The 11,485-nt window shown below is 30.7% G+C and overlaps 1 protein-coding gene across 50 annotated transcripts in view; it reads right to left on the bottom strand.

Annotated features, from left to right (window-relative positions):
• Positions 1-4,500: 4,500 nt before the first annotated feature.
• fne (ELAV like RNA binding protein found in neurons) overlaps positions 4,501-11,485 on the bottom strand; it is a 183,032-nt gene continuing 176,047 nt past the window's right edge. For all 50 annotated transcript variants that reach the window (XM_080148863.1, XM_080148881.1, XM_080148894.1 and 47 more), the window contains 4 exons: positions 11,050-11,099; positions 9,698-9,816; positions 8,464-8,589; positions 4,501-8,034 (listed from right to left, as the gene is read on the bottom strand). In XM_080148863.1, the coding sequence (XP_080004989.1) occupies positions 8,002-8,034; positions 8,464-8,589; positions 9,698-9,816; positions 11,050-11,099 (328 nt within the window). In that variant the 3' untranslated portion in view covers positions 4,501-8,001. The remainder of the gene's footprint in view (positions 8,035-8,463; positions 8,590-9,697; positions 9,817-11,049; positions 11,100-11,485) is intronic.

Below are 11,485 nucleotides of genomic sequence, written 5' to 3'. Positions count from 1 at the left end.
CTTTTGGGCTGGGTCACTTATTACCCCAAGTTTTGGTATCTTTCACAAAAAAAAACGGCGGCGGGTCCGCCGCTCACGCCGTTCGCCGCCATTTTCCGCCGCCGCCAGAAAAAAAAAAAAAAAATTTATTGCATTTCTCGCCGAATAAGGCAATTTCGAATCATTTGAGACTATGTTATTTTTTTCAAAAATTTTTCCCCTTATAACCAACCCTGCGGGGGGACTTGGTCATTTTTTTTCAAATTCTCGTTTTTTAAGAAATATCTTGAATTCAGTGCTTCTCCTGTGCTTTTAAAGATATTGAGACAAAACCTTTTGAGGTAGATCAGTAAAAAAATATTTGAATAAAAAATGGCGGCGGTACCACCGCTCCCGCCGTCCACCGCCATTTTCCGCCGCCGCAAAAAAAAATTTTTTATTGCGTTTCTCGCCGAATTAGACAATTTGGAATCATTTGAGACCATGTTATTTTTTTCAAAAATTTTTCCCCTTACAAGCAACCCTGTGGGGGGAAAAATGGCGGCGGTACCGCCGTTCGCCGCCATTTTCCGCCGCCGCAAAAAAAAAACCAACCCTGCGGGGGGACTTGGTATTTTTTTTCAAATTCTCGTTTATCAAGATATATCTTAACCCTTACAGATCGGGCCCCTAGTTCCACCTTAATAGATTGGGGGGGGGGGTCATATTGACCCCCCCCTCTATCTCGGCTTCTGTTACAGATAAAGACGTAAAATTTTTTTCTGGTGGTTCATGTGTATTTTTAGAGAAAATTACTTTTTCTAGTCATAGCGGTCAGGCCGCTCCTTAGCCGCTTTTTAGCGGCCAGCCGCTAAATTTTAAAACAGCTGTAGAGCGGCCAATTTTGCAGCTAGGATGACCAAATTTTAGGACAAACTTTTATTTTTCATAACAAAAAAATTACTTTTTCTGATCATCGCCGAAAAACGGCAAATAACGGAAACCGCCATTTTCGGCGGTTACGGCGGTGAAACGGCGGTTGGCGGCGCAAATTAATATTTTTATCTGTTTATTATTGCTCAAGGATTTACCAAAAAAAAATTTAGGTCTCTAGCTGTAATAGAAGCCACGATATTCATGATATATGTCTGTAGTAAAAGCCGGACAAAAATCGGTCATAAAGTCGGTCAGGGTGCGGTCAAACGGTCATAACACCACATTTCTCATAAGGTCATTGATATCTCAGTATTCACCAAAAAAAATTTAGGTTTCTACCTTATACACAAAAGTCATAATGTAGAAATTAAGATTTATTTAGAATATTTTTTTAATTTTGGTGCTACCCAACCGACTTTGACCGGACACCACGACCGACACAGACCAGATATCCTAATAAAATCAACTCTTGCCGACGTATAATTACTAAACTTAAAAAGTCATGAAGTCACAGCTCTCCATCTTACCTACAAAAAAAATGACATTGAAAAAACTAGAGGGGGGGGTCAATATGACCCCCCCCCGATCTGTAAGGGTTAAATTCAGTGCTTCTCCTGTGCTTTTAAAGATATTAAAACACAATCTTTTGAGGAAGATCAGCAAAAAAATATTTGAATAAAAATGGTGGCGGTACCACCACTCCCGCCGTCCACCGCCATTTTCCGCCGCCCAGAGGACTGCTTGTAAGGGGAAAATTTTTTTTTAACAATAATATGGTTTCAAATGATTCCAAATTGCCTAATTCGGCGAGAAAAGCAATAAAAAAATTTTGGCGGCGGAGGCGGAAAACGGCGGGAGCGGCGGTACCGCCGCCATTTGTTATTCAAATATTTTTTTACTGATCTACCTCTTCAAAAGGTTTTGTCTCAATATCTTTAAAAGCACAGGAGAAGCACTGAATTTAAGATATATCTTGATAAACGAGAATTTGAAAAAAATTACCAAGTCCCCCCGCAGGGTTGGTTTTTTTTGGGGCGGCGGAAAATGGCGGCGAACGGCGGTACCGCCGCCATTTTTCATTCAAATATTTTTTTACTGATCTACCTCAAAAGGTTTTGTCTCACCATCTTTAAAAGCTTAGGAGAGGCACTGAATTTAAGATAAACGAGAATTTGAAGGGTTGGTTATAAGGGGAAAAATTTTTGAAAAAAATAACATGGTCTCAAATGATTCCAAATTGCCTAATTCGGCGAGAAATGCAATAAATTTTTTTTTTGGCGGCGGCTTAAAATGGTGGCGAACGGCGGGAGCGGCGGACCCGCCGCCGTTTTTTTTTTAAAGATACCAAAACTTGGGGTAATAAGTGACCCAGCCCAAAAGATTTCACCCAATTATCTCTAAAACTAAGGGAGTAGCACCCAAAATAAAATTGCTGGTATGTCGTGGCACGAGTCACCACATTTCCCCCCCCCTTTATTTAAAAATTGTAACCGCTATTCGATACTGTATGTATATTAGTTAACTAAGGGATACGCCTCTAGAGGCCTCTGCGTACGTGTACTTGAGTTGGGGGTGAGCATCAATTTATCTACCATTGTCCCATACCTTCTTTTCCCCAGTGAAAAAATTATGAAGCTGTACGATGGTCTAAGTATCTGGATTATCCCTCTGTAAAAGTAACAGAATGCCCACTGTCTGTCTATCTGTGTGTATCGAAGGATCTTGTTTACAGTTGAACTTATATTGTTCTATTTTGTACCGGGTTGTTAAAAAACCAGGGTTTTTAATCAAAAGTTTGACCCAACCTTGGTACCCGCAAAAAACGTTTTTTTTAGGATGTTAAATAAAGGGCTTAAGAATAAACTACAGGGTGTTTTAATAGAAATGTCTTTTTAAAAATCTTAATTATGCATAGAAAATAAAACAATTACACAAAATGCTTTATATATCTGGAAAACCTATTCTGGGACATTTATGTTTCAAATATTTAAATACTAGGGTTGGCTCGATATAATTATCTCCCTATTGGCTAGTTTTCTATATGCATATCTATTTCTCAAAAAAATCTATTTTGCTCACCCGGCATTACTATCTAAAAGAAAGTAAATATTAATAATCTAAATGATTTTAAAAAGATTTTTTAAATTATATTTTTTCTTTACATTACCATCACCAAAGGGTTAATGATGATGATTACAATTTTAGTTTAATATTTTAACACACGAAGTGTCGCCACAATCGAATTCTTTTAAAACAGAGTTTTCTTACATTTATTATTTTATAAATTTAAATTTTCTTTTTTATGATTAGAAATTAAATACATCAATATAAGGTAAATAGCAACATGAAATTAAAAAAAGGAATTTATTTTTAATAAAGTAAAATAATGGGTCTTATCGTTCTGGGCAATGAGAGTTTATTATGGATTATTGGAGCACTATGAGTTTTAAACAAATATTCCTTGGAAAACTTGAGCTCGTTTATAGACATTTATTTCCTATATAGATCTGACATGGATCTTGAAGCAATTAAGCAGGCCGTTTTGTACATGTTAAAAATTGGAAGATTTCATTAAATAAAAGTTATCGCAAATATACTTAGTAAATGACCTTTTCAACAAATTATGCCTTAAATACCGGTTTTTCCAAAGGCCTTATTTTGAAGATTTACGGATTTATAGATTGTGGAAAAAATGCGCACGTTTTTAAAATTCATATTGCGCATCTTGTATTAATAGCAGAAAAACGTTATGCATACGGTTAGAATCGTCATAAACTCTAGTTTTTGAATATATAAAAACCATTCTAGTGCTACGTATATTACAGAAGCTACGTGGTAAAATATCCCAACTTACTTAAAACTTTTTAACATTTCTCACATTTTTCAACGTAGCTCCTAAACTACAAATAGCACAAAAATAGTACTTATATTTCCAAAAACCAGAGTTTATGACGATTCTAACGGTATGCATAACGTGTTTCTACTATCAATACAAGCCGCGCAATTTGAATTTTAAAAACGTGCGCATTTTTCCACAATCTTTAAATCTGTAAATCTTTTAAAATAAGGACTTTGGAAAACCGGTTTTTAAGGCGTAACTTGTTGAAAAATCATTTTTGAATATTTGAAACATAAATGTCCCAGAATAGGTTTTCCAGATATATAAAGCACTTTTTATAATTGTTTTATTTTCTATGCATAATTAAGATTTTAAAAAAGACGTTTCTATTGAAACACCCTGTATATAATGATGAAAAAAGGAATCTGTCAAAATTTACCACTTTAATATAGAATAAAACCCCAAAAAACGCGGGTTTTTTATAACCTTCCCAAAACCCACAAGAAACCGGGTTTGGGGTTTTGGGTTGAATTATGGGTTAACAATCCTGATTTTGTGGCAGAATAACAACTTTCTCCATAGAAAAATTGCATCAAAAAAATCTACGCTTCACTCTTTAATTCCCCCAGAGGCCTCTAGAAACGTAGTCGCTAGTATATAATAAAAAGACCAACTACCAAATATTAGCTGCGCTACTACAGAGTATTTTTGTCCTAAATTCAATAAATTTAAGACTTTTACATAATTTTAAATTAACAAAAGAAATATTTTCATTTTGCAATTTTTATTTGGCTGTCTTGAAATCTAAACAATAATGGAACAATAAATAATAGAAGCTGAAAATACATAAAATTAGATATTGTGATAATGCACAGAGCTAAAACTATTTTAGTTGTTTTTAAAACAGGATGGCTAAAAAATATTTGATTTTTAAAAGTTTGTATTGTAAAAAATCCAATTTTGAAGATACTATTTGAGTTTTTTTTTTAATTAAGTTAGCCATCCATGTTCTAAGAAGAGACCAAAATCTAAAGATTTTGGTTCAGTTTTTCAAAAGTATGTTGTAAAAAAAGCCAACCAACAAGTAAATAGAAGGCTTTTTTTTAATCAAAAGTTTTTTTTCTTTAAACACCAAGTCTGCCAGAATTTAGAATTAACTCTAACTTAACTCTTTATATTTAGGGGGCAGTTGGCTACAAAAAAGTTTATATTTTATTTTTTTGTGTTTTTTTCTGAAATTTATGAATCTAGTTTAAAGTGAACAATTGTAATCATAAATATAGATTATAAAACTGGTTTAAATAAGTGGATAGATAGTAATAATTATAATAATAATAAGTAATTAAAAAAGTCTGTTTTCAAGTATACATAAAACCGTTCATTGTCCAACCTGAATTTAGTAATTTTTTTTTGGTATTTTTTGCTTTTTTTATCACTTACACACCCAAGATGTCAACAAAGTTTACATTTCGTGGATTTTTGTTATTTTTTTATTTAATTTTAGGTTCAGGTCGGAGTCTATTTTAAATAGTTTGGATCATAAAGAAGAAATTTACAAATAATAAAGATTCTACCAATGACCATTTTGTTAAAAATTTGTTTTGAAAATTTATGTCCTGAGAAAGGTCGTTGTAAAGAAGAAATATTGAAAAATATTACTTTTGGGTAAAATTCATTCAGTGTTTTTTAATGATCATTAATAAAATCGTCCAGATTGACAAAAAAAGAAACCAAAAAACGGCACTGCAAGTAAGAGCCCAAGTTTTTTTCACGTTTTTTACAGCAATCTTTTGTTAAAATTTACATTTTTTGTAAAAATAGAAACGGGATCACAAAAATTTTACATTTTTCTTTTTTTTCATCAATTTTTGTGAATCCAGCTGTGGTGTAATTCTTCGTAGATTTTTTCTTAAATTTTAACAGAAAATGTTCTGCATGAATTTATATTTTTTATACAATTCTTATCATTTCTTAATTTATACCTTTCTGGTAGAAAAATATACCGGAGCATGACTCTTTATCTTAATAAATGAGCTAATAATTTGATAATTATGCTGAATTTATAAACTGTTCAAAAAAGAAAAGAAATAATGCTGGCCATATAAAAATGGCATCAAAATTTTCTGACCTCAGAAAGGTGTTTGACAGTGTCCCAGCTAATATCATATTATCAACAAAGTAGATATTTATGGCACTATAATATGTTTTAAATGCTTTATGATTATCAGCTCCAACACTATTTCACATCCTAAGCAGCATTTTTAAAGAAAAAAAAACAAGAAAATATTTATCCATTGGTAGTTGATATAGAACAGTTTCAGCAATAATAACAAAGCAAGGGTTGCATCCATAATCAAAACTTAACAACTCTTTCTTAACAATTGACAAAAACAAATGATTTTTTCTTAAAAGAGTATATAATGTTTAATGCTTAAGAAATTATTAAATTTTGTTATGAATGGAACCCAAGATGGAAAAATAGCTTTGAGGAGTGAGAGAGAGAGAGAAAGACAGGTGACTTGATTTTAAAATAAAAAATAAAAGAAAATAAGAATAAATATTCTTTAAATATTTAGTTTTGTGCTTCGCTTTTTTTGTTCAACTAAAATTAATTGATCCATGTATAGTATACATATGAGCCACCTGGCTTCCCAGTTCTGTATAACAATATATTTTTCTCTTTTCCTCTTTTGACAAAGATATTATTTGGGGAAGCATTATTATTTCTTTTTAATAACAACAGTTGAAACAGACTAAAGATGTTTATAATACAATTTCTCAAACATGGAAAAAAAATATGAAACCCAAAATTGGTTTAATGAAAATTATATATATACATTTTTTTCTTTAAAAATTATTTCTGTTGCATCTTATGGCGATTTATCATTATTATTAAAGATTTAAGAATATTTTAAAATATATTTAGAAATATAAATTTCAAAAATATATATAATATACAATGATGAAAATATGTATAAATAATGTATATATATAATTTTATTGACCAAGCTGTAGGTAAGAAGAATGTTTATATGTTTAATATATTATTGAATAATTAATTTAAGCAACCACTAGTAAATCTAAAAAGCAAACTCTAACACAGAATAAAAAGGTTCCCAAAAGATTTTATCCCTTTATATTATTCTCCTTTAATTATGTCTTAAAAATTGACATTAAATATAAATCAACATATTCATTTTCAAAATTTAAGATATTTTTTGAAGGAAGAAATATGTGGAAAGCTTCTTTTGGGTCCCTAAAAGGTTGGATATTTGTTTAAACTTGTAATTATATAATGTTTTTATATATGGTTCACTTTTTAAAAATTGTGTTGTATAACAGTGGTGTAATTGCTTGCGAGTATTGACATGACTAGATTTTTATATCTTTGGTATCTGACTAGATATATTTAGCATTATACCTATTTTTTTTGCAAATAGCACTATGTAAATTTCGTGTATTTTTTGTATTTCTTGTTTTGAACCATACATATAGTAATTTATATTAATCTAGATATACAATAAGAAAAAAAGAACAAAGAAGAAAATAGGATTCCAACTGATTTTTAAAAGTCATTTTAAATTTTCTAAAAAACTATTTAGATTTAAAAAAATCCAGGGGTATGTCGTTTTCATTGTCTCAGTTTGAAACGCATTATTTTTAGGGGTCATGCAGTTTTGTTGTGTCTAAAAATTAGTTTGGAATCCTATATAAACATAGTAAATTAACAAAGAGATCATATTAATATTATACATTTGGAATTATTAATTAGGGATGTCCAATTATTTTGATGGTTTTAAATAATATTTTGGACAATCCTAATAAGTATCTCATGTCTTTAATCAAATATAATTCTTATATTTTTTTAAAAGACATGAAAATAAGAATAATAATATCCAAATCAAACATTTAATCTAACTTGAAAAATACGAAAATACAGATAGATAGAATAGATAAAAAGTGGTTTAAATATAATAATAGAATAATAATGATAATAATTAATAATAAAAGTAGTATAGTGAGAATAGTGGTGTTTTTTATGATTCAGGGCTTCAGGAGCCAGTCTAATTTGGGGGTTAGGTTCTCTTTTTTTTGTAAGAGGGAAATACAAAATATATGATGGAAGGGAGGGGGGGAGTAGTGTTGGCAATAGATGAAATAACAAAATAGTGAAGAGAAGAATTATAATACTAATAAAAACCACTGTTTGCGGAAAGGGTGTTTTTATTCATTTTTTCTGAAGTTTTTTTCGTTCAGAATTCCTCTGCTTAAGCTTTGTGTTTGTTTGTCTTGAAGGAAACCTGAAAAAAAAATATTAATAGTTATTTTTACCATAGTATTATAGACAGCTATCCGCAGATAATAAAATAATTATAAAACCAGTTTTGATAGCCTCGGTTTCGAAGCCATAATGGAAAAAAAATTTTAGTTTATATTTAGGTATGACATCTAGACTTTCACAAAGCATTTGACAGCAAATTTCATTTTTTCGTAAATGTTTCCATACTTCCCAGGACCAATGAAAAGCTACATTGTCTGCGGTTAGCAAGATTCTTCGGTATTTACAAAGAGCAAATCCACAGACATCCTGTTGCTTTCATACAAGGATTTTCACACATTTTTTTGCCTATATAACCAAGCAAACTATTTGTTTAATCATTCCAATTAATATAGTATATCCTTATACTAAATAACAGGATGTTTGTGTATGTGGATAAAGTATTACATACCTGTAAGACCCTGTTACCCAGAGTATATCCATTAAGTGACTGGATGGCAACCAACGCCTCCTCATAGTTGGTCATGGTCACGAATCCGAATCCTTTGCACTTGTTTGTCTGCAGGTCGCGGATCACCTGGGTGTTACACACAACGTCAATTTTTAGGTATATGACCTTGGAGGGTCAATTAGGGAGGACTGTTTATTACACTGGTCCCCAATAACTTTGGGGACTTTCATTGAATTTCAGTTGGTTGGTTCTTTAAGTTAAGTGTCCAAACGTTTCAGCCACTAATTGTAATCTACAGATGGGGCAAATTTAGAGGATATACATAGATTTATCGGCCATTGTCTTTTCCCTTTTTATGCCTAGGGGGGTCAATCATAAGAATTTTTAATGATGTTTGTAAACTAAAAAATGTTTCCAATCTATCAAGGATTGGATAATTTCTGCTTATGTAGCTTGAACGTATTAGAGAAGTCGCGCATATATTATCAGTTATCTTAATGGATAAGGCAATGGTAAGTTGATATAGATCCCTAATAATAATAGACAAAGTTATTTTGAGCCAACCAATAAGATGACGTTGTACTATAACTTTGGGTACAAGTGTAATTTACAAAGCAATGTCCCCTCCCTCGCTGGATATTATCAACTACGCAATTGTCTTCAAAAACGGGAAATAAAATTGCCTGGCCATATTTATTTGAAACCTTGAATTCCAAAGTGAAATGTGACAAAAAAAATCCGCATTCTGTTTCTTTTTTTTTTATACATATTTCCTTTTACTTTCCTTTTACATTAAAAATATATAAATACACTGCGTTTAAATTGTATTAAATCATGAAATAATTGTATATAATTTGAACTAATTTTTCCTATATGATTTATGAAAAAAATAGCTATCAAAAAAAAATAAATTATTAATAAAAAGGTTAAGAAAGTAAACCAAATAGTAATAATAGTTATTTATCCAATCGTATTATATATTTAGACAGCCTTCCACAGATTCAATTCAAATTCAAAATTATAAGGTTAATCTAAGTTTTTTAGCTCGGACCTTCGGCCCCTTAGTCTAACAAAACGGGTATTAATGTTATGATTTTTTTTTTTACTATTACTAGAAAATTGTCTGTAATACATGATTTTTCAGTAAGGCTAAGAATAAGAACCGGTTCTTATCCAGCAGATATCAATCGACAACAAAGACATACTGAAATGAAAATAAATCAAATTTGTTCACCTTGACGTTTTGAACAGCACCGAATGGGCCAAATAGTTGCCAGAGAATATTTTCTTCAGTCTCAGGGGCCAGGTTGTACACGAATATACACCACCCAGAACCGTTAGTCGCAGTCATACCTATAAAATAAATTGTTTAGGAGCTTCGTTCCAATATTGTACAATCGGATTCGGACACTAAAAGCATATATTTTGTCATTAATAACATTAAATTAAAGTAACAGGATGTCTCTCTGTGCGTACTAAAGGATCTCGCCAGCTATTGACCTGTACAGGCAAGCTTCTCATAGGTCAAGGGAAGGCCTCCCAAAATATTTTTTCTCACTTTTTAAAACTAAAATTGGAAGTGGAGATTTACCCAACCCCCTTCCTTCTAGCAAGTGGGCATAGCCGCTTGTTTAACTTATTTAGGACATTATCTAACACTTCGTTTGTTATAATATCAACAAAAGTAATTAGTTTAAATGCAGTTATGTCAATTATTTGTCCGTAATAACCCCTTGTATCTAATGCTATAAAGTAAACATTAATATTAGCAATGGTAAATTTTTCAGTTTCATTAAGTAAAATCTATTAATTCTTTAGTTTTAATAAGTTACGAAAAAAGATAATCAAATCATAGTAAAACATAACAAAATTACCGATTTATTGAATCTACGAATTGAATTATAATTTTAATTTTTCTAATCTTGAGAAATAATGTTTTTCTTTATAGATTTCTAAAATGTGATGCACACCTATTTTATCAGAATTAGACTAAGATTAACCTATTTCACAGCGGATTAATAATAATTGAAAATTATCACATACAAAAATTCATTTTTTATGAACAAAATTTTATTTAAAAATAAAATAAAATGTTAAATAATTTATAATAATGGTTTGTCAGCATTAGATTTTAGAAGTTGAAAATTGCAAATATTTTTTATGACAATCTTTTTCATAATTAGGCTCAATATGTCCTAGGGTAAATTTAGGCATGTTAAAACTGTCTAGCTTACTTAATGATTCCTGTAACACTTAGGCACAACTTAGAAAGCGTAGAAACTCTATAATCGTTACCAGAAAGACTGAGAGTTCATCTAAAACAAGATGATTTTTAACTTTTTGACTAACAATCATCTGATTTCTAGGACAACAAGGTTAAGATTAAGAACAGCTTTGTTAGCCCCGTGATTCTGAAGGCAAGGGTAGCAAAATGGTATTAATTTTATAATTGTACATTTTTTAAATCTTAGAAGACTTGATATAATACGATACGATACATGATTTCTTAGTATGGCTTAAAACCGGTTCTAATCCAGCGGATATTAATCAGTTTCAAATCCATACTGGGAAAGTATGGAACTGTACCTGGAAGGAGGGTGTTGCCAGCCAGAAGATCACCAGCAAGTGGAGAATACCTGCAAAGTGTAAAAATCAAATATTTTGCCTTTTTTCTAAAATTTTTTTTGTTGAAAAAATAAACACTCATTTTATTTCTATTTGATAATCCTATTTTCACTCTAAATTAAAGCACATAAAAAATAGGTGAAATATTTTAGTTAATTATTTAAATAGATGTACCTATGTACCAATAGGTATGTTTTTTTATGTGTTTACTAAAAGTCAATGTTTTTTCCAAGCATTATATATTTTGATCAACTTTGAGTATCCTATCTATATTTTTTATTCAAATCTATTGAAACTTATTTAACAACCTAATTAATCAAAAACACATGAAGATAGTCATTTTTTCGCGTATTTCCCTAAAGTTAGGTTTTGGTTTGTAGTCAAATGATCTTATTAA

The sequence above is a fragment of the Acartia tonsa genome, chromosome 14, assembly GCF_053477335.1.
Source record: "Acartia tonsa isolate MP-2025a chromosome 14, ASM5347733v1, whole genome shotgun sequence".
Classification (NCBI taxonomy): Eukaryota; Metazoa; Arthropoda; class Copepoda; order Calanoida; family Acartiidae; genus Acartia; species Acartia tonsa.
Note: the sequence above shows the minus strand (reverse complement) of the source record. Positions and strands in the feature narration are given on the sequence as shown.